At 38.7% G+C, this 20,332-nt stretch overlaps 2 protein-coding genes across 16 annotated transcripts in view; one reads left to right on the top strand and one right to left on the bottom strand.

The window, feature by feature from the left end:
* APOO (apolipoprotein O) overlaps nucleotides 1-8,341 on the bottom strand; it is a 44,302-nt gene extending 35,961 nt beyond the window's left edge. For 2 of the 15 annotated variants that reach the window (XR_011136040.1, XM_068917671.1), the window contains exons 1-5: nucleotides 8,141-8,164; nucleotides 6,831-6,882; nucleotides 4,948-5,012; nucleotides 2,977-3,087; nucleotides 415-534 (exon numbers count right to left, since the gene is read on the bottom strand). Coding sequence is in view for 13 of the 15 variants with exons in the window: in XM_068917671.1 (XP_068773772.1) it covers nucleotides 415-534; nucleotides 2,977-3,087; nucleotides 4,948-5,012; nucleotides 6,831-6,882; nucleotides 8,141-8,149 (357 nt within the window). In the remaining 2 variants the exon portion in view is untranslated. Of the gene's footprint in view, nucleotides 1-414; nucleotides 535-2,976; nucleotides 3,088-4,947; nucleotides 5,029-6,289; nucleotides 6,391-6,830; nucleotides 6,883-7,679; nucleotides 7,851-8,140 lie in introns of those variants that run through there. The other 13 variants (XM_068917707.1, XM_068917659.1, XM_068917682.1 and 10 more) reach the window with 13 other exon arrangements.
* An 83-nt stretch (nucleotides 8,342-8,424) lies between these two features.
* C1HXorf58 (chromosome 1 CXorf58 homolog) lies at nucleotides 8,425-19,885 on the top strand. Its single transcript, XM_068917649.1, has 7 exons — nucleotides 8,425-8,553; nucleotides 8,819-8,913; nucleotides 10,975-11,086; nucleotides 12,226-12,357; nucleotides 13,222-13,451; nucleotides 16,407-16,557; nucleotides 17,380-19,885. The coding sequence occupies exons 1-7, from the start codon at nucleotides 8,443-8,445 to the stop codon at nucleotides 17,551-17,553; spliced, it is 1,005 nt and encodes a 334-aa protein (XP_068773750.1). The 5' UTR covers nucleotides 8,425-8,442; the 3' UTR covers nucleotides 17,554-19,885.
* Nucleotides 19,886-20,332: the final 447 nt, after the last annotated feature.

The following is a 20,332-nucleotide window of genomic DNA, read 5'->3' as shown; positions in this document are numbered from 1 at the left end:
GATAACCACTTCCCTGTAACTACCTTATAGAAGATAACAGCTTAAGGATTATTACAGAGAGCAATTCTGAGCTCTAGTTAATTAATACTTTTAAATTCTTTTAGAGGTATACAAAAATGTGAAAAAGTAAGGTTTTAGCTGAGCAAAACAGTGAAAAGAAATAATAGTTTTTATATAAGGAGGGGGTAAATACGAGCTGAATCATGCTAAATTTTGGAAAAATACTTTTAAAGATAATGATTTTTTCTAAAAACACTTTGATGCTACCTAAAGTTTCAAACCCTTTTGTGAGTATTTTTAAAGCAATTCTTTTTCTTCCCGTTCAGAAATGCTTTAATTCTGTATCTAGAAACAAAACCCTGGCTCAACCCTTATCACCAAATCACTACCACATTTTACACAAAACCGTTATACCTGACACCAGGCTGTGTATGGCTCCATAACATGCCGCAAATGTGAAACCCCTTCTTCCAATTGCGTTTGTGGATTTTCCACATATTTAGTCTCACGAGCTGGAGAGGAGTAGAGTGACAGCTGTGAATATTAGCAAACAAGAGGTTAAAAACAAAGGTGCAATTAGGCAAGCAGGTCTTCAAGGCACTAAGTCTCTAACCAGAGAGCATGGCGCTTACTATGTAAACAATGTATAATAAAAATTCAAGTACAGCTGTGAGACAACTATTAGGAGCAAAGTTTAATTATACATTATGATGAAGATGACTTCCAATGGCTATGCAATTCTTCCAAAGTAGCTGCTATATGATCCAAGTCAGGTTATAAATTAATATTAAACTAGTTTCATAAGAACTCAAAACATAATTGCGATAAGTGTCTTTTCAACACTTAATCAGTAGTCTTAATCAACACTTCTGGTTCCCAGTTAACATATTAAATGTACTTGAACTTTGAAACCACAATCAATCATTTCCTATATTTGCACAAGCCATTATTACAGAGTCTAAGTAGTTACCTAACCAAGGTAACACCCAATACAAACGTGGCTGTTTGTTACTGAACTACATCTTTGTTTGCTTGTTTGTTTGATTGTACTACATCCCAGTGTTGCAGTCATTAACCACAGCAGCAACTGACAGCGTTAACAGCACCAAAACGATGATATGAGCAAACCGGAACTGTAACATCCACCTAAAGAGCAATGGGCATCCTCACATAATAAATACTAAAGCACTGTGGTTGGGGCTTAACACACAATGTACTTATTGCAATTACCTGAGCACATTTCAGATTGTAATATTCCATTAAAACAAACAAACAAATATATTACGGAACAGTAAAATTTAGATAAAAATAAAAAGACTGCTCCTTAAAATTCTTAGTATTTTATACTAAAGTTTAGTATTAAAAGTTTATACTTTATACAACATTTTGCAGTTCAGTGTAAACTAATGTTTATACCGAAACCACATATCGTTGCTTTAAAGTCTTTTCAAGGTCAGTTGGAAACAACTATCTAACATAGTAAAAAAAGTTGTTAACCTTAATCAGAGATACAGTGACCTGTACATAAAAATAATTTGACAACTTCCACAGTTGGTTTCCCCGTAATTTTTTTTGTAAGAAAATCATTTTAAATCTCATTTCCCTAGGAAATCTAGTTATCTCTGGCAACCGCAATCGCAATCAGTTGCCCTCTAATAACTGCTGATTCTGTTAAATAACCTCACAGCCAAGTTTGACACCAGGATAGAAGTCTCAGAGATAATTAAATTCCCATACATTTGATGAAACTAGACAGCTGACAGAGGGTAGAGAACCAAACTAGCATACACATTGTCAATGCTAAAGAAAGGCGGCCAGAACTCCACTTCTGCGTATGCTGTTTCACCGAAGCTGACGGACGAGCCGATTACTCAGCACATGTGTAACCCCTGACTGGTGCCCCGCTACTGACTTCAAGCCAATGGAGGCGCAGGGTGTACAAACAGCAAAGCTAAAGTTCTTCCTTTGAGGTGAAGCCAGGAGACCGCTTCAGCTATTCATCTTCTCATACTATGCAAGTGAATTACTGATGCAGATACATCCAAAAGACCTAAGTCTACAGAAGAATAAGCTTCATATAATTCCACTGCTCATGAAATAACACTTTAGCTTGGGTTAAAATATTTAACGATACTATTAAAACAACTATAAATTCTCACAGATATAAGGCTTTATCTAGTTATGAACTACAAACTATATCTCTCTAATGTTCAAGACTGTTAAAAGTATATGCAACAATACTGGTGAGTAATTACACTACAGTTTGAGATAGGTCAGGATGTTTTAGAGTTGTAATTATGATATAACCAAGACATCTGAAACATCTTAAGGAAACAATAGAGTGATAGGTTTAAATTTCCTTATCATTACTTTTCATATTTGTTGCTACTTAGGTCTTAATGCTGCAAAGTACGGAAAATTGACATACTTCCGTGCGGAGGCAGTGTAGCCTGTAGGCTGCCAATACAGGACTTAAAGCACTACCAGAAGAGAAATTTTGCTTGTAAAACAGAGAATACATTATGGCACTTTTAGAAATACAAGCTTCTGGTTTTGTTGTTTCTCTTGAGAACATAAATGAAATTGTAATAGAATTTGACAATAGTATTTGTCATAAAAACACATGGCGTTATCTGGATAAAAAACAAAGAAGATATCCTTGTGGATTTGAAACGTGACTCCAGGTAAACCTATGAAAGGGAAAAGACAATTTCTGAATGAAGGACAGAAGGCTTTAGTGTATGAAAAAGATCTTATGCATGAGCAAGTCTGACACTATCAAGCAGAGGTCATCAAATGCAACACCCTGTTGACTTCTCTACTACCGAAAACAGAGAATTGAGTTCAGAGGCAAGGATACAGAAGGTGAGGAGATGTACCCAAAGGCATTGGCTCTTCAAAATATATTCTGCCTTTCAGAATTTTGCAATTAGTTCTCCATTGGTAGAGGAGCAATAGGGTGCTAACCATACTTACCTCATCAACTTTCAGCAACTCCTTTTTGGAAGTTTCCTTCTCTGAAGAGGAAGCATAAACTTGGATAGAGAGCAAGCTCAGGCTAACAGGGGTGGCCCCCAGTCGAATTACCTAGAAACATCACGAGAGGGCATGTAAGCTGTAAGTCAAAACGAGAAGGCAATGTTTTTGAACACACCCCATACAGAAAATATTTATGTCCCATTATATGGTAATAGGTGATAAATTAAGATGATTGGAAGTCAGGAGAAAGGGAAGCCAGCAGTACATAACCTAATGCTCTTGGGTTCTCAAATGATAACACACAAATTATTCAGAAGGTATTTAGAAAGCTTTAAGGCTAAAGGAGACAGCAGCTATACGTGTTAAGCTCCTCAGTTTTCACCTCACAAAATGATCTTCTGTTTTCTCTTATTTGAAATACAATTACGACCAACTTTGCCGGTATGGATCCTAACAACGTTACGTTATTTAATTCATATTTTAAGCAATTCTATGAAAGTCCATAACGTCTCTATTTTCTGCAGTTAATACCAAAAGATTTAGCATCTTATTTCTAGTTGTTGCCTCCATCTAGATTTAAGGGAAGAAAATGAGACCTACAGTTGAAAGTGTCATCACATAATCACTGACTTCTAAGAATTTTAGGACTGTCTCCTACTTTTATATGTGAGACACAAATTACAGCACTGCTAGTACCATCACAGACACTTGACTGTGAATCTGAATGCCTCAGATTCAATCACACAACACAATCACCACGTAGAAGGTGAATATAATTCTTCCCATACTCAGGATCTACGTTAAATTCTATTTCTTAACAGAAGAGAATGCTTCAATCAAAAAAACAAAAATTGAGATGTGTGACTAATCAAGGACGCACCATTTTCCCACAAAGACTTATCCTTTTTAAACAGGAAATGCTCACCCCAAGAAGGCAGTTAAAACAGAGGACCTTTCAATGTCACATCTTCACGTTACTAAACGGATAAAGATATATCTTTGTGCAGAGTTACAATAGTCTGTGTTTTGTTTCTCCCCATTACAGCAGGAGGGAATCTAATGCCTTGTGGCCACCAACCTGGAGAGGTCTGACTCTGCCCACAGCATCCATTCCACCCAGAAAGTCCTGCTGCTCCCCCTTGCCCTAGCTTTGGGGGCCAGAGGGTTGCACTGCGAGGCAATTCACCTTGCTAATTTGGCAAAGATTAATCCTGCAGAAGAAGTGGTGAGCTCTTTGCGGGGTTCATAAATTTAACCCATTCACGAAACAGTCTAATGAGCACCAGAGGAAGGTGTGGTCGGGGAAGAGGGGATGCAGGAGCAGGCAGCAAGACCTCTTCCTTTCCAGTGATAGTAAGGATATTATATTGATCTAACTACTCATGAAATGGAAGTCCATGTTAAATCAATGCATCTTTCATGCTGTTGTAATGATAACCGACCTAGTAGGTCAGTTACCTAGGATTAGTCTGAAACTTTGCCTCTGCCCATCGTACAACTGCTGGAAAGCAGCTTAAAGATTATCCAGGCTGTTTATTGCATACAGATCAGTATTTGCAACTCAAATTTCATCCACTGCTTTGCAGATTGAATATTTGTTAAACATTAAACGAAGCCAAGAGACTCTCCAAACTCAAAACTAGAACATATAGTTGTCACACTTCCTGAAAACGTTTGCTCGTGTGCAAAGAAACGGCACATAAGAACTAGGCCATATGGTTGTTTTCCAGAAAGATGCAAGGGATCTGATGGACCAAAAGGGACAGAAAAACTTGCTTAAAACTGAAGTTTTTCCTTACTTGTATTTACAGACTCATTATTACAGCAATACAACGAAACACCACAATGACCAGATCAACTCAGTTTCACAGTTAACGAAAGACATGAGCAATCTTTAATAATGTTTGCTTAAACAAAGACTTTTCACATACTTCAATTAGCCAAAACAAAAACATGAATGCCACTAACCATTATTAACCGTAGGATACTTTTCCTCATTCTCTCTTTTATTTCACTGCAAAACTGTTCTGTCACTGAAAAGGCAAAAATCTGAAATGCATTTTCATTCTGAAAATATGTTTTCAGTAAAATATTACTTGCTGTGATTCTTCTAATGCTAAAAACAAAACATATGCCTAGAAAAGGTATCGAGATACTCATCTACTTCATTCACCTTCCTTTCCTCAAAGCAGCACCAAATTTTTTTAAACCACGCCTCCCAGTCATCTGAACTGCCATGCTGAGTTCAAGTATTTCCTGTGAGCCTAAGTTTGAAACAACTCTAATAAACTAATAGCTCTGCTACAACAACTATTACATCAGTGACATATACTCCACTCAAAAGGTGTTAGCAGTGGGGAAGGCTTTTGAAATGAGCCTCTCAACTTCAGGGAGTCACTCAGAGACAATATCTGACTACGGCAAACATTTGTTATATGTATGCATACAGTTTTTACATCTTCAATTTAATGTTCTTACAAGCATCCTTCGTATAAAAGAAACCTACAAAAATCAACAGCAATAACATCTTTTGTAAAATAAAAGTATAATTAATTATTGATCACCTCCAATCAGGAAAAATAAGTCGAGTCTACCGGGTCAAACAGGTATGTTTTTTCTTTCTGTTTGCATAATTTGCTAATAAGGTAAATGGTGTTAAACGTCACCAACAAAAGTAGTAAATCCAAATGCTTTAAATATTTGAGTGTTTTATGTGAATATGCACATGCATCTCAAGCACACAAACAGTATAACACAAGAATGGCATCCCCTTGACTTCCCAAAGAGATGTCAGTGATCACAGGACTATTCAAAAAGAAAACTTTAATCATTCATTCTATCATAATACTGAAGTGCAGACATTTTCCAAGGGTTCTGTATTTACATCTTAAAGAACAAAATGAAATTAACAACTGAAAGTGCAAGATGAATCTCTCCTTAAGCACGCTGTTCACGTGCAGTCTATAGGACACATATAATCAGTACTGAAGTGCTGTATACACACAATAAAACACTTATTCTGTAGTATGAAAGATTAACTGTTCTATTTTCCATTTCCATACTTCACTTTAGGATCTCATTTCTTAATACCGTACTAGGAATATTACTAAACCAATTGTTTTAGTAAAACATTTTGATGGAGCTGTGCCTTCAACTTGCTTCAGTCTTATATCTATTCAATTGATAACAAAAAGGATCACATACAATCTCTCTAGGCAATGCTCTGTACTTTCATTAATTAAAAAAAAAAAGTTTATTCCTTTTTCTAACTGAAGAGTTTATCATTATCTATAGGCATTAGATCACTCACCTGCAAACTATACCAAAACTGGTGGGAAAAAGCCTATCATATCTTTCATTCTTTTGCTTCACTGTCTTTCTCAAAAGCTTTTAACTCCTAATTAAAAAAACCTACGGGGAAAATCTGTTATTAGTTCCCAATACAAATAGGAAAACAGAGTGAACGATTAAGTGGAACTTTGGTTGTTTTTTTCTCATGTCTGTTTTCTTAGTTCACTTGCTACTGTGATCGTCAGTCTGTCAAAACTGGGGTAGAGGAAGAGTAAAAGGAAGGAAATCCTAATTATATTTTTGTGAAGGATAATATTTGCCCTAACATAAAAAGCAGCTGCATATTCTCTTGCCTTCTTCCTCCTATCTCCCAATGCTAACAAACAAACAAACCCCACTCTTGGGCACTACTTTTACCTGAAGCACAAACATCAAGACCAAGAAGCCACCTTCCCTATTCTTAGCAGCAGCAATCAGGCTAGCCTTAAGCACTGGAGTATCCCTAATGACAATGGTTATAAAAAGAGCAGTAATATTATGGCAGTACAAAAAAACCCTACCATAGATTTCAGATCTGTAACCAAGCTTAATGCAAACTGACAAGTAGTGCACCTAAAAAAAGAAAAGAAAGCAAGCTGTGAGCTTAATTTCTAATTACTGGACTGTAACGTAGCTCAAAGTTACAAGATCTGGAATCAGAAAAAAAATGTTTTGTTTCTATGCTTTTCAGTGTTCTTTATAAAACAGAGTTCCTTCTTAAAAATGTACCACTCTTCCATTGAAAAACATGAACCGTGTCTAACAGGTTTGATGTGCCTACTAAAATTTGGTATTGGAACCAGGGCCCCAGCACACATATAACCCCTTTAACGTAGAATTCAGTGTCACTTATGGGACTCTAAATAATTCTGGCAGCAAATGCTTACATAAGGATCCTTACATAACTTGCTATTGTTGCAAGTCTGGGCTCTTAACCTCAGAGGCAAAGACCTTCGACCCCAGATCCCGGAAATCTATTCCTTTTCACAGACTTTGCTGACAACCCACATAAAAATTAAAAAACTTCTAAGATAGCGAATTTCACAGCTATGTACATGAATCCAAAGCCTGTAAGAAAGGCTGCTTTCTTACAATTTCTTACAATTCCATGCTGCTGTGTCTAATAAAGGCCTAATTTAAATAACAGAAGGGGTCCCATCCGTTTTTTTGTTTTTTTTTTTTTTGCAACATGGATAGAATATTTGACCTCACTCTAAAACACCTGTGAGAGATTAGGTGACTGCAACAAATATAAAACTCGTAGCTTGCCAGAGGTAAGGAAAACGCTCCGCAAAATAATCTGGGCATAGCTGTCCCTGGATAATCCCGATTTAAGAAGACGTTTAGCTCTAAGTCGAAAAAAACTTAGCTGGTAACAACGTGAGAGTGCTCAGCACCGAGTCTGTGCGACCGACTAACACCACGTCCCTTTAACGCAGAAAGCGAGGGGCTGACAGAGAATCCGCCGCCGCCGCCGCCCGCGGACAGCCCAGCGCGGCGCCCCGGCCCGGCCGCGCCGCCGCTGAGGGTGCTCCGGGGGCGCCCCCTGCCGGCCGCGCCGCCGCCGCCTGGCCGCAGAGCCCCCCGCGAGACCCCGCCAGGCGCCGCCGCCGCCGCCCCCAGGGCGCCGGGCCGGGGGCTTCGCGGCCCCGCCGCCTCCGCGAGCCCGGCCGCTGACCCCCCGTGCGGGGATGGAGCGGCGCGGGCCCGCCGGAGGAGCCGGGCCGGGGGCGCTGCGGGGGCGGGGGGGCGCTGCGGGAGGGGGAGCGGCGGCGGGTAACGGCCGCGGGCGCGCGGCGGGGGAGGGGGGGGCAGGGGAGGTGCTCCTCACCTTGAACATGGCGGTAGCAGCGCGGGCTGGCCGTGGCGGCGGCCGCGTCGCTGCGCTGGTGACGTCGGCGAGGTCGCGCGCCGCTACGGAAGCCGGGGCGGGAAGCAAGAGGCCAACCCGCCGAGTAGGCGGGGCCGCGCCCGCCTCAGGCTCGGCGCCGTGCCCGTGCCCGTGCCCGTGCCCGCGCCCGTGCCCGTGCCCGTGCCCGTGCCCGCGCCCGCGCCCGGCCCCGGCCCCGGCCCCGGCGCGCGCTGCGCGTCGCGGTATCCCGGCAACGCGGCGGGGCGGGGCCCGGCTCCGCCATGGCGGCGGCGGCGGCGGCGGCGGCGGCGGCGCGCACCATCCAGCGCGGGTGGCGGCGCTACGTGCAGATGCGGCTCTTCAGGCTGCTGACGCGGGCGGTGCGCGCCGCGGTAGGCCCCCGCCGGCCGTTGGTGCGAGCTGCCGGCGCCGCCGCTGCGCTGCGCGTGGGAGGGGAACGCGGGCGTCGGGCGGCGCGGACGCGGGCTGCCGCGCCCGTGGGCGGGGGGCGGGGAGAAGCATCTTGTACTGGCCGGCCACGTTTTCGAATGAAATAGTTCCGAGGACCGCTCACGATTCCTCTGTAAAGCGCAGGTGTGGGACGTTAAAGCCGTCGAGAGCCAAAAGAGCTCAAGTTTGTATTTCGATCTGTTTCAGGAACATTGCATCACGCATGAAATTATGAGAAGGGTGAGCCCAACAGAAGCTGAACTGATAAAAGATCCTAGCATGAGGTGTAAGGTCAGATTCAGGTAAAGTAGACGCAATTCGGGGTTCGCCCCAATCCAGCATACGGTGCGATCGTAACTTGACAAAAGAGTACTCTGCCTGCTTTTGCTAAGCACGCTGTCAGGCAAAATTACAGTTGGAACGATACTTAATTTTACATCTTTATTTATGACAACAGATATTTTTGCAGATTGTATCTTTTGGACTAAAATTTCCCATGTAAGCTTCCAGCAGTTTTGAATATTTTTAAAAAGTTTGGTAAGGCGTTATGAGGCCATTTGACAGTTGCTACAGCAAAGAATGGAGAAATTAGCTTCTTTTTGTCTTTACCAGGTTGCTTTAGCAATTTTTGCTCTAGGAATTTAGAAATAATTATGTAGTCAGGGCTCACGATTTCCATATGTTGTGATATTAAAAGTGTAACAAATAGATATTCATGTAAAAGGGGAACACATCAAGCACATTTTGAATTTTTAAAATTGGATGTACTTTGGACTTGGATCTGATTTTGAATTATTTCTTACCATATACTGGAAGAATTTTGGTAATAGAAAATATTCCAACTTTCGGGATGTCCAATGTAGAAACATCTCTTTAGAACTTATTCATTCATTTAAAAAAAAAAAAAAAAGGAAGTCTCAGACTTACATACACATTATTCATTAAACATTCTGATCTGGCACTCTGGGCGTGACTCGTGCAAGAAAATGAGAACCATGTAGTCCCGAATGAAAAACAACCTAAAAGAAAATGTTTCCAGAGGAATTACAATATTCTATCTATGACTTCAGGCAGAGGAAAACCACTTTCAAAAGCAGCCAGGCTGCTCATAACAGTTCATGACCTTTTCTTAGCTAATGGAATTTTACAGGCTATTGTGGTCAGTTACAGGCCCCTTATTAAGGTGGTCTCGGCTGCTTTGCTTCAATTCCCACAGCCTCTCACTGGACTTTCATGGAAACATTTACCTGTAAAAGTCAGTTGTGCCCCGTGTCTGAATCTTGCATTTCTTCATCAATGTACAATCACAAGAATAAATCTTTTTGCCTGAACGCCATCCTTTAAATCATTACATTACATTAAGGTAGCCATACTTCACATGAAAAAAGTATTCTAGGGTTATGATTTTTGAAAATACATGCCAGCATTGTGATCATACCATTCCTTTCTGCAGACTTAAATTCCAGTCTTTCAATTTAACCGCATATGAGTAGACTGATCCTATGCTTTGTATGTAAGGATTTCGTGTTTTAGTAATTCTCTGTCTTCCTTTAGACGAAGGATTTTCAAGCTATTTTTCCAGTCGTCTTTGAAAATCAGTGAGAACCTTGTCGTTCCTTTGAATTTCAATGGACTTTCAGACACAGAGCTCTATTACTTTAGACAAAAACATTTGCTATTTGGAAAGTTCTGAGATCTTAAGAACTCCCAGGATCACTGAGATATGAAAATGTGTGTTTAGCAGCCATTTTTTAACCATTTTTAGTTCAAGTCACCAAATATTACTCTTCGTTTTACTGCATTCTTCAACCCAGCTCAACTAATTGTGTTTTTTTTTTTTTTGTTAAGTACTGACTCCTCATTAATTTGGGAGTTATTTACAAAGTATTTTCAACTACTCATACTTAAACTACCTCCCACAAGAACTGTTTCTGGCTTCTGGGCTTATGTTTAGAGCGCTTTTCATGAAGCAAACAGGGTTCAATGTGTTATCTTGCAGCCTTTATAAAAGACAATAGGACATTCAGAAATGTTTTAATGCCATTAGAATTGAGATGGGGCTAGAGTACAGAGATAAAAAAGATGGATTTCCCTACCTTTCCATTTTCAAAATATTAAATTAAAAAATAAAACTACACCTTTCTGCATATTTTAGCGCTCCTTGCTTTCTGCAACCCAGGATGTGGGATCTCCAGTTCACTTGGAGCAAGTTAGACTGGAGCAAGTTCTTTGCAGCTTGTATCAGAAATAATGAGTACTAAATTGCCTTCCGATAAGATAAAACAAGGCAATAGTCTTTTCTGATTTAAGTCGTCAGAAGTCTGTTCTCATATTACAGTTAATTGTGTTCTTTGTTTCTTCAGATTTGCTGGTCAGGAGTTTCCACCTTTCATCGTGTTTAAGATTTTTCGCCACACTCAAGGCCAAGGCAGCAAGTACATTAGTGGAAAAAGAATAATAAGTCCATCAAATGAGGTGACTTACTTCGTGTTCATGTGTGGTCTTTTTCTGATCAGTTAGCGGTATCTTGGTGCTTGTTATTTTTGACGTTGTGTAAGGTGTTTATTCTCTTACTCAGTCTTGGTCGCATAACACATTTCAGATGCCAACAAGTAACTTGCTTTTACTGAACGCTGTTAATTTGCAGTTAGCAAAGAAAAATTATCTTTAAGCTTAAAGCGTACACAAAGCTTTACACAAAAATATGTGAAAGCATTTGTCTATGTTTTTGGTGTAGATTATGTATGGAATAGTACATTCCATAGGTTGTGTCATACAGTTGCCCTTGCAGTTCTGTTGTGAGGCAGTTCTGTCATAACTAGGCTTGAAGGGGTTATCTTGAAGGGGTATCTCTTGAAGGGGAATCTTCCTAACTTTTGCCACCTAATGTAGCCGCCTGATAGTTTAGGAACCTTTGCTGCCCAGGTATTGACTGAACATTGACTCCACCAGAGGGTGTTAAGAGCACTTGAATAAGGTTTCTGTTTTGCAATGCACTCATGTAGTCCTTTCTCCTATGTCTCCAAGAGGAGCCACGGCTTCTAATTTAGCCACATAATTAAGTACATCAAGAAAGTAATGTCCAGGTCCAAAAATTATAGTAATTTGAAATAGTTAATACTCCTTCTGGAATATGCATCCTCTTAAAGCTGGAAATTTTTATCAAAAAGATTTTTGTATAAAATTAAAGCTTCTCAAAGAAGACATTAATCAGAACTTTGAACAGATACTTCATCTATTAAGGTATCATGGAGAGACTGAGGAGGCACACACACTCTTAAATGTTATTTGTAACAACTACGTTTTGCTGTGCCATCTTTAAAAAAATTCTTACGATTCTTTTTTAGCGTCTCTTGATAGACCTGATGGAAACAGGTTTAGCATGAAGAAATATTTTCCAGACCAGTGGGAATGCTTCACTATCACATTGTAGAATTGGACAATGCTTCTCTAGTTTCTCTAGGAGTTGTCTGTAAATTAGCAAAGGGTCCTTTTTATTTGTTGATAGATAGGAGGATTGTCAGGAATAATTTGAGGTGAAGTAAGAAAACTGCAGGCTTGTGCCTATCTTTTCTTTTTAAAGTTTTATTATATTTTTCTGCTGTATTTTACAGGCAGCAGCTGATGCTTGCAAGTTAATGGGACATCGGAAATATTATGAACAATTAGTACAAGACGAGCTTCAGTACCAAAAGCAAAGGATAACAGATGAAACAGATGTTGCTACAATGAAAGACTACATGCACGTAGGAAATGTTTTCAGATATTTTATTACAGATTTTGGTTGTGAAGATTCCCTCTTTAGCAAGGAAGTTAGGATTTTATCTAAAATGTAGATAAGTGACTTACAGGTAAAGAATGATACTGGGTCTTTTCACCATAATATTATACTTTTTGCAGTCATTTATATCTGTGGAAAGTAAGCAGTAAGGCTGTGGCAAACGTTTGCGGAAAAGTGATTTCATACTATTTTACAGCAGCTTTGTGAGAGTACACGTTCCGACTCTGACTGATATTTGCAAGGCAGCCACATTTTTGATGTATTTTATTCATCCTCAAAGGGTTGGAGGCAGAAAATTTTCAAAGATAAAAATGACGTGAGAGTCAAAAAGAAGAGTGATGCCATTGAGGTAAACTAATAGGACCTGTTCTGGTTAGTTCTTAACCAAAGTGCAATCCCAGGCTGTGGATGGGACTGACACTATTTCCCAACTGAATGGAGGAGAACGATTTTTAACTGTTTTAGTATTTAAGTTTGTTACAAGAAGAGTAAAGTCCAGCTGTTACTGCATATACAGTGGTGTAAATGTTAAATATACATAGTTTTGTAATCTTTTAAAATTCAGTGATTACACAGCAATTATTCATACGCTTACATAATGCAGGTATAAATATCTACAGAACAGATACCTTTTTTTTTTTTTTTAACAAACAAAAATGTAAAGCAGACTATGGAGCTCCACCATCTTGAATGCATTTTTTCTTTAATGTGCAAGTTCATCTTTAAGGTAATTGATATGTCTGATTCAAAAAAAGAATGGGAAAATCTTTATAGAAAAGACCAATACAAATATATTAGTTTTCATACAGGGTGTATTGTTCTTTGACAGTATATCAGTAATCTGGATGAAACCCCTGCATACTTTGGTGGCAGGAATAATTGCTGGAGAAGGTTGTCTCTGAACAATTTCCCTAGGACAATGATAGTGTATGACATAATGGATTATGCACAGTCCAGAACAATGTCAGACAGACTTAAAAAGGAGCTGAAGTTGCTGCTGCTGAGGCCACAGAATAAAGAGCTTTGGCATGATCAACTCAAGGCTGTTTCTAATATTAGGTAAGAACCTGCACCAAGTTTAATTTTATTTTGCATGCCAGTATTTTTCACTTTACTTGGTAATTAGCCTTTCTAAACACCTGTGAAAGATACTTCCTTTAGAAAACTGCAGCTCAGAGAAATTTGAAAATGTTGCTACATAAATGAAGATGGTCCAGGCAAAAGTACCATTTAAGAAACTTTATTCCTAATTCTTTGACTTAGCTGTTACACTCAGATCTTTCATAATGTTGTATTAGATTGCTTTTTTATAGTTTTAATTTTTTGTCAAAAGAATAGTCCTTTACTAGACAGTTATTTGCCATGCCTTTGCGGGGGGGGGGGGGGGGGTCGGATTTTAAATTTGAGTTTGTAACATGTACCCATTAAGTGACACTGATCATTGGAAAACTATAATTCTGAAAGGCTAGCTTATCTTGATGTTCTCTTTGATGATATATCTTTTTTTTTCCCCTCCAAAAAATGTGTTTTTCCATGCACCTTTTCTTTATTGAAAGGAATGTATAATACTGTGACATGCCACTACTTTTTGTCAGCCTGTTGGGAATTCATTTTTAAAGTCTTTATACAGTAAACTGCTTTTCTGCCTCTTACTGCTTTTGTGTGTGTTTTAAGTTAAAGGAATGCTGTTTGGCAGATCTCTCTTTCTTCCAAGTTATTTTGAAAACATGCGCTAATAGAAAATGTATGACTACAAGGGCTCCAATAAACTAAACTTTCAGTTTCAAGCCGCTTCACCTGACGTTCCTTGTCAACCTGTCTTTCTCAGTATGTTGCACCAAGCACAGTAGGATGTGACGTGTCAGGTATACAGCTTTTCTAGGTAGGTCTCCAAAGCATATGATCTGTTTCTTAGGTCACTGTCACTTTTAACACATATTTGTTCAACAGCTAATTGAACCGCCTTTTATAGGGGTGTATGATGACAGATTTCATCCAGTGCCTTATGAAGGGAGTAGTTGTATTTTCATAGAAATCCTATTTCATTCTTTCTGTTTTATTCATTCTCTAAGTTGGAAAAAATGGGTTAAGCAGGTTTTTGTATTTAATGATACTGTTTTATTTGGAGTGAAGCTTACCTTGTGCTTTTGCTTTTCAGCTTACCGTGTATAAAGTATTTTGCATTTAGTGCTTTTCAGAGGTGCTGTTTTGGCAGCCACAAGGTCTGAAGTCATATATTCAACAGGCAAATCATGTGTTAAGAATAGGCAGATGCTATTCCAGATTTCTTTGTGCTTTCCCACTGACTTACCTTTAATTACATCAAAGAGATTACTGCATTCCTCTCTTACGTGATTCAGTACTTGAATTTCTGTATGCTGTCATTAGCTTTGTCACATTCTGACAGCATCCAAGATATACTCAGTGCTTTCTAAGTAAAGATTCTATATTCTAAGACAGGTGACAGGTAGAAGAGAGAAACCTGTTGTGCAAAAAGCAGTTCAATCCAACTGAATACAGTTTCTGTTTTGATATTACCATAGTTAAGCAACCTAACTTTCCTTCCATAATTCAAGTCTCTGGCTTACTGTAGTAATCAATAGCTTTAGTTCCAGCATTTTTGAATTACTCCCTTCTAGGCTCTTCCTTCGGCATAAATGAGTAGCTCTTCTATTAACAAGTTGCTGATGCTACCAACAGAGATGACAGTTAATGCAAGGTGTAGCAATCATCTTGAAGTGCACAGGCTGTATACTACTAAAAACAATGAAAACATACAAACTAACAAATATCTTTTTGATGCCCTTAAGCACCAATCACAATAATTCCAACTCCTTTCCAAGTATAAACACATAAATGAATAAATTTTGGACATTAACTGAGGCTAAAAGGTGAAAAGTCTTGTATCTGTTGCCAGACTTGTAAAATATTTAATACATGAAATCTTTTAACTTAATAAATAAATCACTTTCACAATAATCCTTAATTTCTTAATAAGGGGATGTGGATATCTTCACCTCATGTGCCTATAAATATATTGACATCAATATCTACATAATCTTGTATATTAAATGTAGTATCTTATTTATCTGGATGACTGCTTTTGGGCTACCAAATAATTCTTCAGGAAAGGCACGCTTTCTTCTCTTCATTGTGCTACCTCTTTAATAATTAACAAAGTGAGCGAAGAATGTCACTATTACTTATAACTCATTTTTTTACTGTAATCAATGTTGAAGGGTTTTTATTTTTTGTCCCCCTCCAGAGGATCATGTATGTAGAGATATCTACCCCATGAATGAAAAATAGTATATATTATGATTAATATATATACATATACTACATATACTATTGTACAATTAGTACTTTATATTACTAGAAGTGTTTTAACTGCCTTGTGCCTCCTTAATTTCTGCTGTAAAGGAACTGCATTTTAACATTTCTAAAGGAATCTACACACGCTGCTAGGAGTGAGAGGAGTTATAGTGAAGTCCGTGGGACTTCCCATTCACACACACAGAGAAAACTTCTGGAGCATATAAGATATATCGCTGTATGCTGTGCTATGGCTTTCACGATGCAAGCTAGCTGTTCCTTGAGACACAGGGAAGGCTTTGCATACCTGAACAGTGATGCCTATACTTACATAATAAGTGAAGCCTTGGTCTGAGTCCTGACTTGCTTCCCTGTCGAGCCTCTAGCCTGGGACTCGAAACCTTAGAGGATCCTAAGGATCAGAAGAGAACCAGAGCGCTCTGCAGAGGTTTTTTGGGCAGCTTAAGTAAGAAGGGAGTCAGAAGTGAGTGCCACATTAAGAAAAGTCCAAATTTCTTCCCTGCTAACGCCACTACCACTGTCATTTGATGTAACAGGAAAAGAGGATGAGAGAAAACCTTTTTTATTCTTTCCCTTTCTAGAAGATAAAATTTGGTTTCATGGTTTCATTTGTTCAGCCTAGATAACGTCCTTTCTGGGAGAAGCTACCGAGTTGTTTTTTTAAATACTCTTTTCTAGGTCGTCATTTCCATGTAATTCATCAGTCACCTCTTCGTCTTGCTCTTACCAACGCACTACAGCGTCCATGCAATCAACACGTTGCTCTTCTCAAGCTCGACAGAAGATAGCAAAAATGAAGAGGGCCTATTTGTATGAGAAAGAAAAAGAGGTATGATGCAAAATTAGATGCATGCTGTGTTCTTCAGGACCGAATCCAGTATTTTTGTGGAGAGTACTTTTTAGCCAAGAAGTCCCACTACGTTTTCTTCCGCTTTGGTAGCATGACAAGTGACATTTATTCAGGCTGTTTTTGCACGTCTCCATTGATTTGGGGGTGGGGCGTTTTTTTTTTTTTTTTTTAAATTTCCCTCACGTTAATCAAAACCCACCACATCTAGCACCTTCAGAGTATTGCGTCTATTCTGGGTGCATTTATCACTTAAGAGTAACACCTGACCTTACATATGTTTAACCCTGAAGTGCGTTTATGGAACTCTAAAAGAGACTTTGCAAGGTTCTTTCACTAGCACTTAAAAAAAATCGCCATCTAGAAATTTTCCCTTAGCTTTTTCTCTAGATTGTTCATTGGCCCCCTTCTACCTTTAGCATATGTTATCACCATCTACTTATTGTAATGCGAAATCATTCATATGTTTTCTTCCCGGAGGAGGGCTAAGGCCAGCTTAGTTGTAGGAACTAAGGGCTCATATGGTAATGGTGTACAGACTGACACTGTCTTTACTTACAACTGTTTCTCTCCAGTATAGCATGTGAAACTACCTTTTCACCTTGTCAGCTGCACAAGTCTTGTATAAGCCAGTCCTGGCACAGCTAAAAGAATCATGGTTTAGTTTGCTTTGGCATTTGTATAGATAAGAACAGCACATTTCAAGTGTGATTTGATTTAGTTTGTCTCCATTTATGAAGTTATATCACACAATTTTTAATAGGTTGTTACTGTATTTTTATAACAATGTATGGTATTATACAGGCACAGAAACTGGATATTACAAACAGGAGTGACTTCACTGAACATCAAGAAGCTACAATCGCACAAGCTGAAAAGCCTGAGGATCAATCTATTCTTACAGATGAAGAATGGGAACATGAAGCAGCTAAATTGTATGCTTGGTCCCAGGCGTTATCTCTTGAGGATGTTGGATGATTTTCATCCATAGCTAATGTATAAATCTTCAGAAGTTAGGGCACTGGAAAATGACTAAACTTTAGTCTTCTGAATGCTTGCAGTTCTGCTTTGAACAGACTGCAAATGTAAAAGCATCGCTTCCTACACCTACTTAACGAGTTTAGCAAAATGTATACTCATTGTCATTGTTTTTCACTGTGGAAAACCAAAATAAAAACAACTCTGCACTGCAAAGCGAGGGCAAAACTAAAACTGAGCAAGTGTGATAACTTTGTAAGGTTCAGAACTGTGAAGTAGGGCTAGTTCATTATTTGGGCATTAGAAAGTTTATACTATTTCTGTGATTAGAATGTTTAGTTTAACTCATGTAGAGCTCAGCCTTACTCCCCTTGCTTTTGGGGAACAGTACTGAACCAGAATGCAGATCTTTCAGAAGTCAACCAAAAATTTCCACTAAGGTTGTTAATAATTTGATCAGCACCAAATGTTGAGTTGTTTTTTTTTTTTTTTTAAATTAAAAGCTACAGTTGAGTTAATTATCAGCACCTGATTTGTCTAACAGTATATTTCTTTTCAGTGTTCTGATAACCTGTCAGAAGAAACAGTGAAGGAAAAAAATATCACTCGATAGTAAGAAACACTTCTAGATGGCAATACATGAACTCCAAGAATCAGGAAAAAGGTTTTGTACTTTAAAGTGTCTTTTGAAACTTGACAAATTTTTAACTTTCTGGGTTTCATTTTAATACTAAAAATTGCCATCAGAAGTTAAAATAAGTTCTTGGTATCAAATTGCCACCAATGTTGGGGGGAAAAAAAAAAAAATCTGAGAACAACCTGTAAAGAGCCAGAGGGAGGACCAAGAACAGCTGTTAAATGAGACAAATCCCATGGAACATCCACAGCCAACCAAGGATTACAAGTAATTAGGACTCTATCCTAGAAATAAATTAGCCAACAGGACTTTGAGCAGTGCAAGAAAAGAGCAAAACAATTCCCTGCTTTCCAGGAGTGAAAACGAAGGCTACGCCACACCAATACAGCAGTAAGTGCTTATGCGGTGCTTTATACTGGCATCAGCGTCACTGTCATGAACACAATTCCATACATTTTGTGACTTCTGAAATCCGAAAAGGGAAGCAGAGAAAAGGAATATACTGAAACCTTTATTTTATTCCCCTGGGATTAAGGAAGTTAAACTAAAAAAGCAGCACATAGGGAAAGTATTTGGTTTCAGTTAGCATTGCTCAATTCTTTTAACAAAGAAGGGATAGAGAAGTCTGACAGTCTCCTCAGTACTACTCAAATATATAAACAGACCCGTAACACAGCGCGTATATTATCTCCAAGCATAAAGGGCTACACACGTGACGTTTTACAGTGCCTGTATGCCAATACTAGGACCTAAGGTAATGAACTACTGGAGATAAAGATTTTCATATAGAAAAAGAATTATGTTGGTTTAACTGAAATTTGTGAGGTGAACCATATGACAAAAAAGCAAATGAAGCAATGCTTAGATATGCCTGAGGACATACTGAAAATGGATATGAGAAAGGAAGCTGCTGGTAAGACATCATCATCTTATCTGGTAAAATTAAATAATGTAAGAGGGTTAACTAATAAAACCATGTATCTCATTAGAAAAATAATTTATTCAGCAACATTTATCCATAAAATGTATGAGAATTGTTACAAACGGTGACTTTATCATGAGACATGTTTGGCATAAATACATATGACAAAACAATACTTTCTCAGTTTCTAAAGTGCTATATAGGATTAATCTGAAAGGCTGGGCACTCAACATGAGATGTTTAATGCTGGCATTCATTGCAGTGGATAGAAGACTGAGGAGTTGGTGGACACTTAAACAGAGATCATGATGTCATACATTTTTAACTCTAAGCATTAGCTAAAGCATCTCTCAGTGTAACTAACACATCAAATGTGAAAGTGGAAAGTGTTACAATAAGAAGTTAAGGCTATCTTTACAAATAGGCCCTACCCTCTCCCTTGGGAGGGCCAAAATTTTACACATGCCAAAAAAGTTACACTGAACAAGAAACTCCTCTGATTAAAAGATGATGTTGAAACATCAGTAAGACAATAAGCCAAAGTAGGGGGGGAGAGGAAACATCTGTCAACAAGTGCATTACAAACTCAGAATGCACCTAATTAATAAAGAATCTGAAATACTGAAACGAGTTTTCTGTTCCATGTTGTGGTGTGGATGGAATAGAAAGAGAGAGAAAAAAAGGAAAATCTGTAACAAAGGAGGAACATCTGTTAAGATTTCAAGTCAGCAAAGGTGGATAACCTCTACCAAAGAGCCTGGAAGGAATTAGCCAAAAAAAAAAAAAAAAAAAAAACCACCCTTTTGCCAAACTAACGTTAATTTAGCACCACACACGCACACAAACCAAGTGGTCACAAATGATCCCGAACTGCTGCCAAAAATAAGGGCAGATATTCCAAAAAAGAGAGTATGACACAAGCAACTACGAACCAGTTAATCTGAGAGCTCTCCTTAGTGAAATAATGGAACCACGATTTGGGATTCCCAATCAACTGAGAAGGTGCTAAGAAATAAGTAATGTCAGCCAGCAAAACGTCATAGAAGAAGGCTATTGTCAAAAGTATGACCTGTCTCACAGAGAAGGGAGATTAAAAAGATGAATAAAAATAATTGCCAATAACAAATCTACAATGTGAAGGGATTGCTGTCATCTTCTCATCCACCATATCAGTCTAATACATTTAGTCTCCCTTTGAACTGAAAATGGGAACACATCAC

Source organism: Struthio camelus, chromosome 1, assembly GCF_040807025.1.
Source record: "Struthio camelus isolate bStrCam1 chromosome 1, bStrCam1.hap1, whole genome shotgun sequence".
NCBI lineage: Eukaryota > Metazoa > Chordata > Aves > Struthioniformes > Struthionidae > Struthio > Struthio camelus.
Note: the sequence above shows the minus strand (reverse complement) of the source record. Positions and strands in the feature narration are given on the sequence as shown.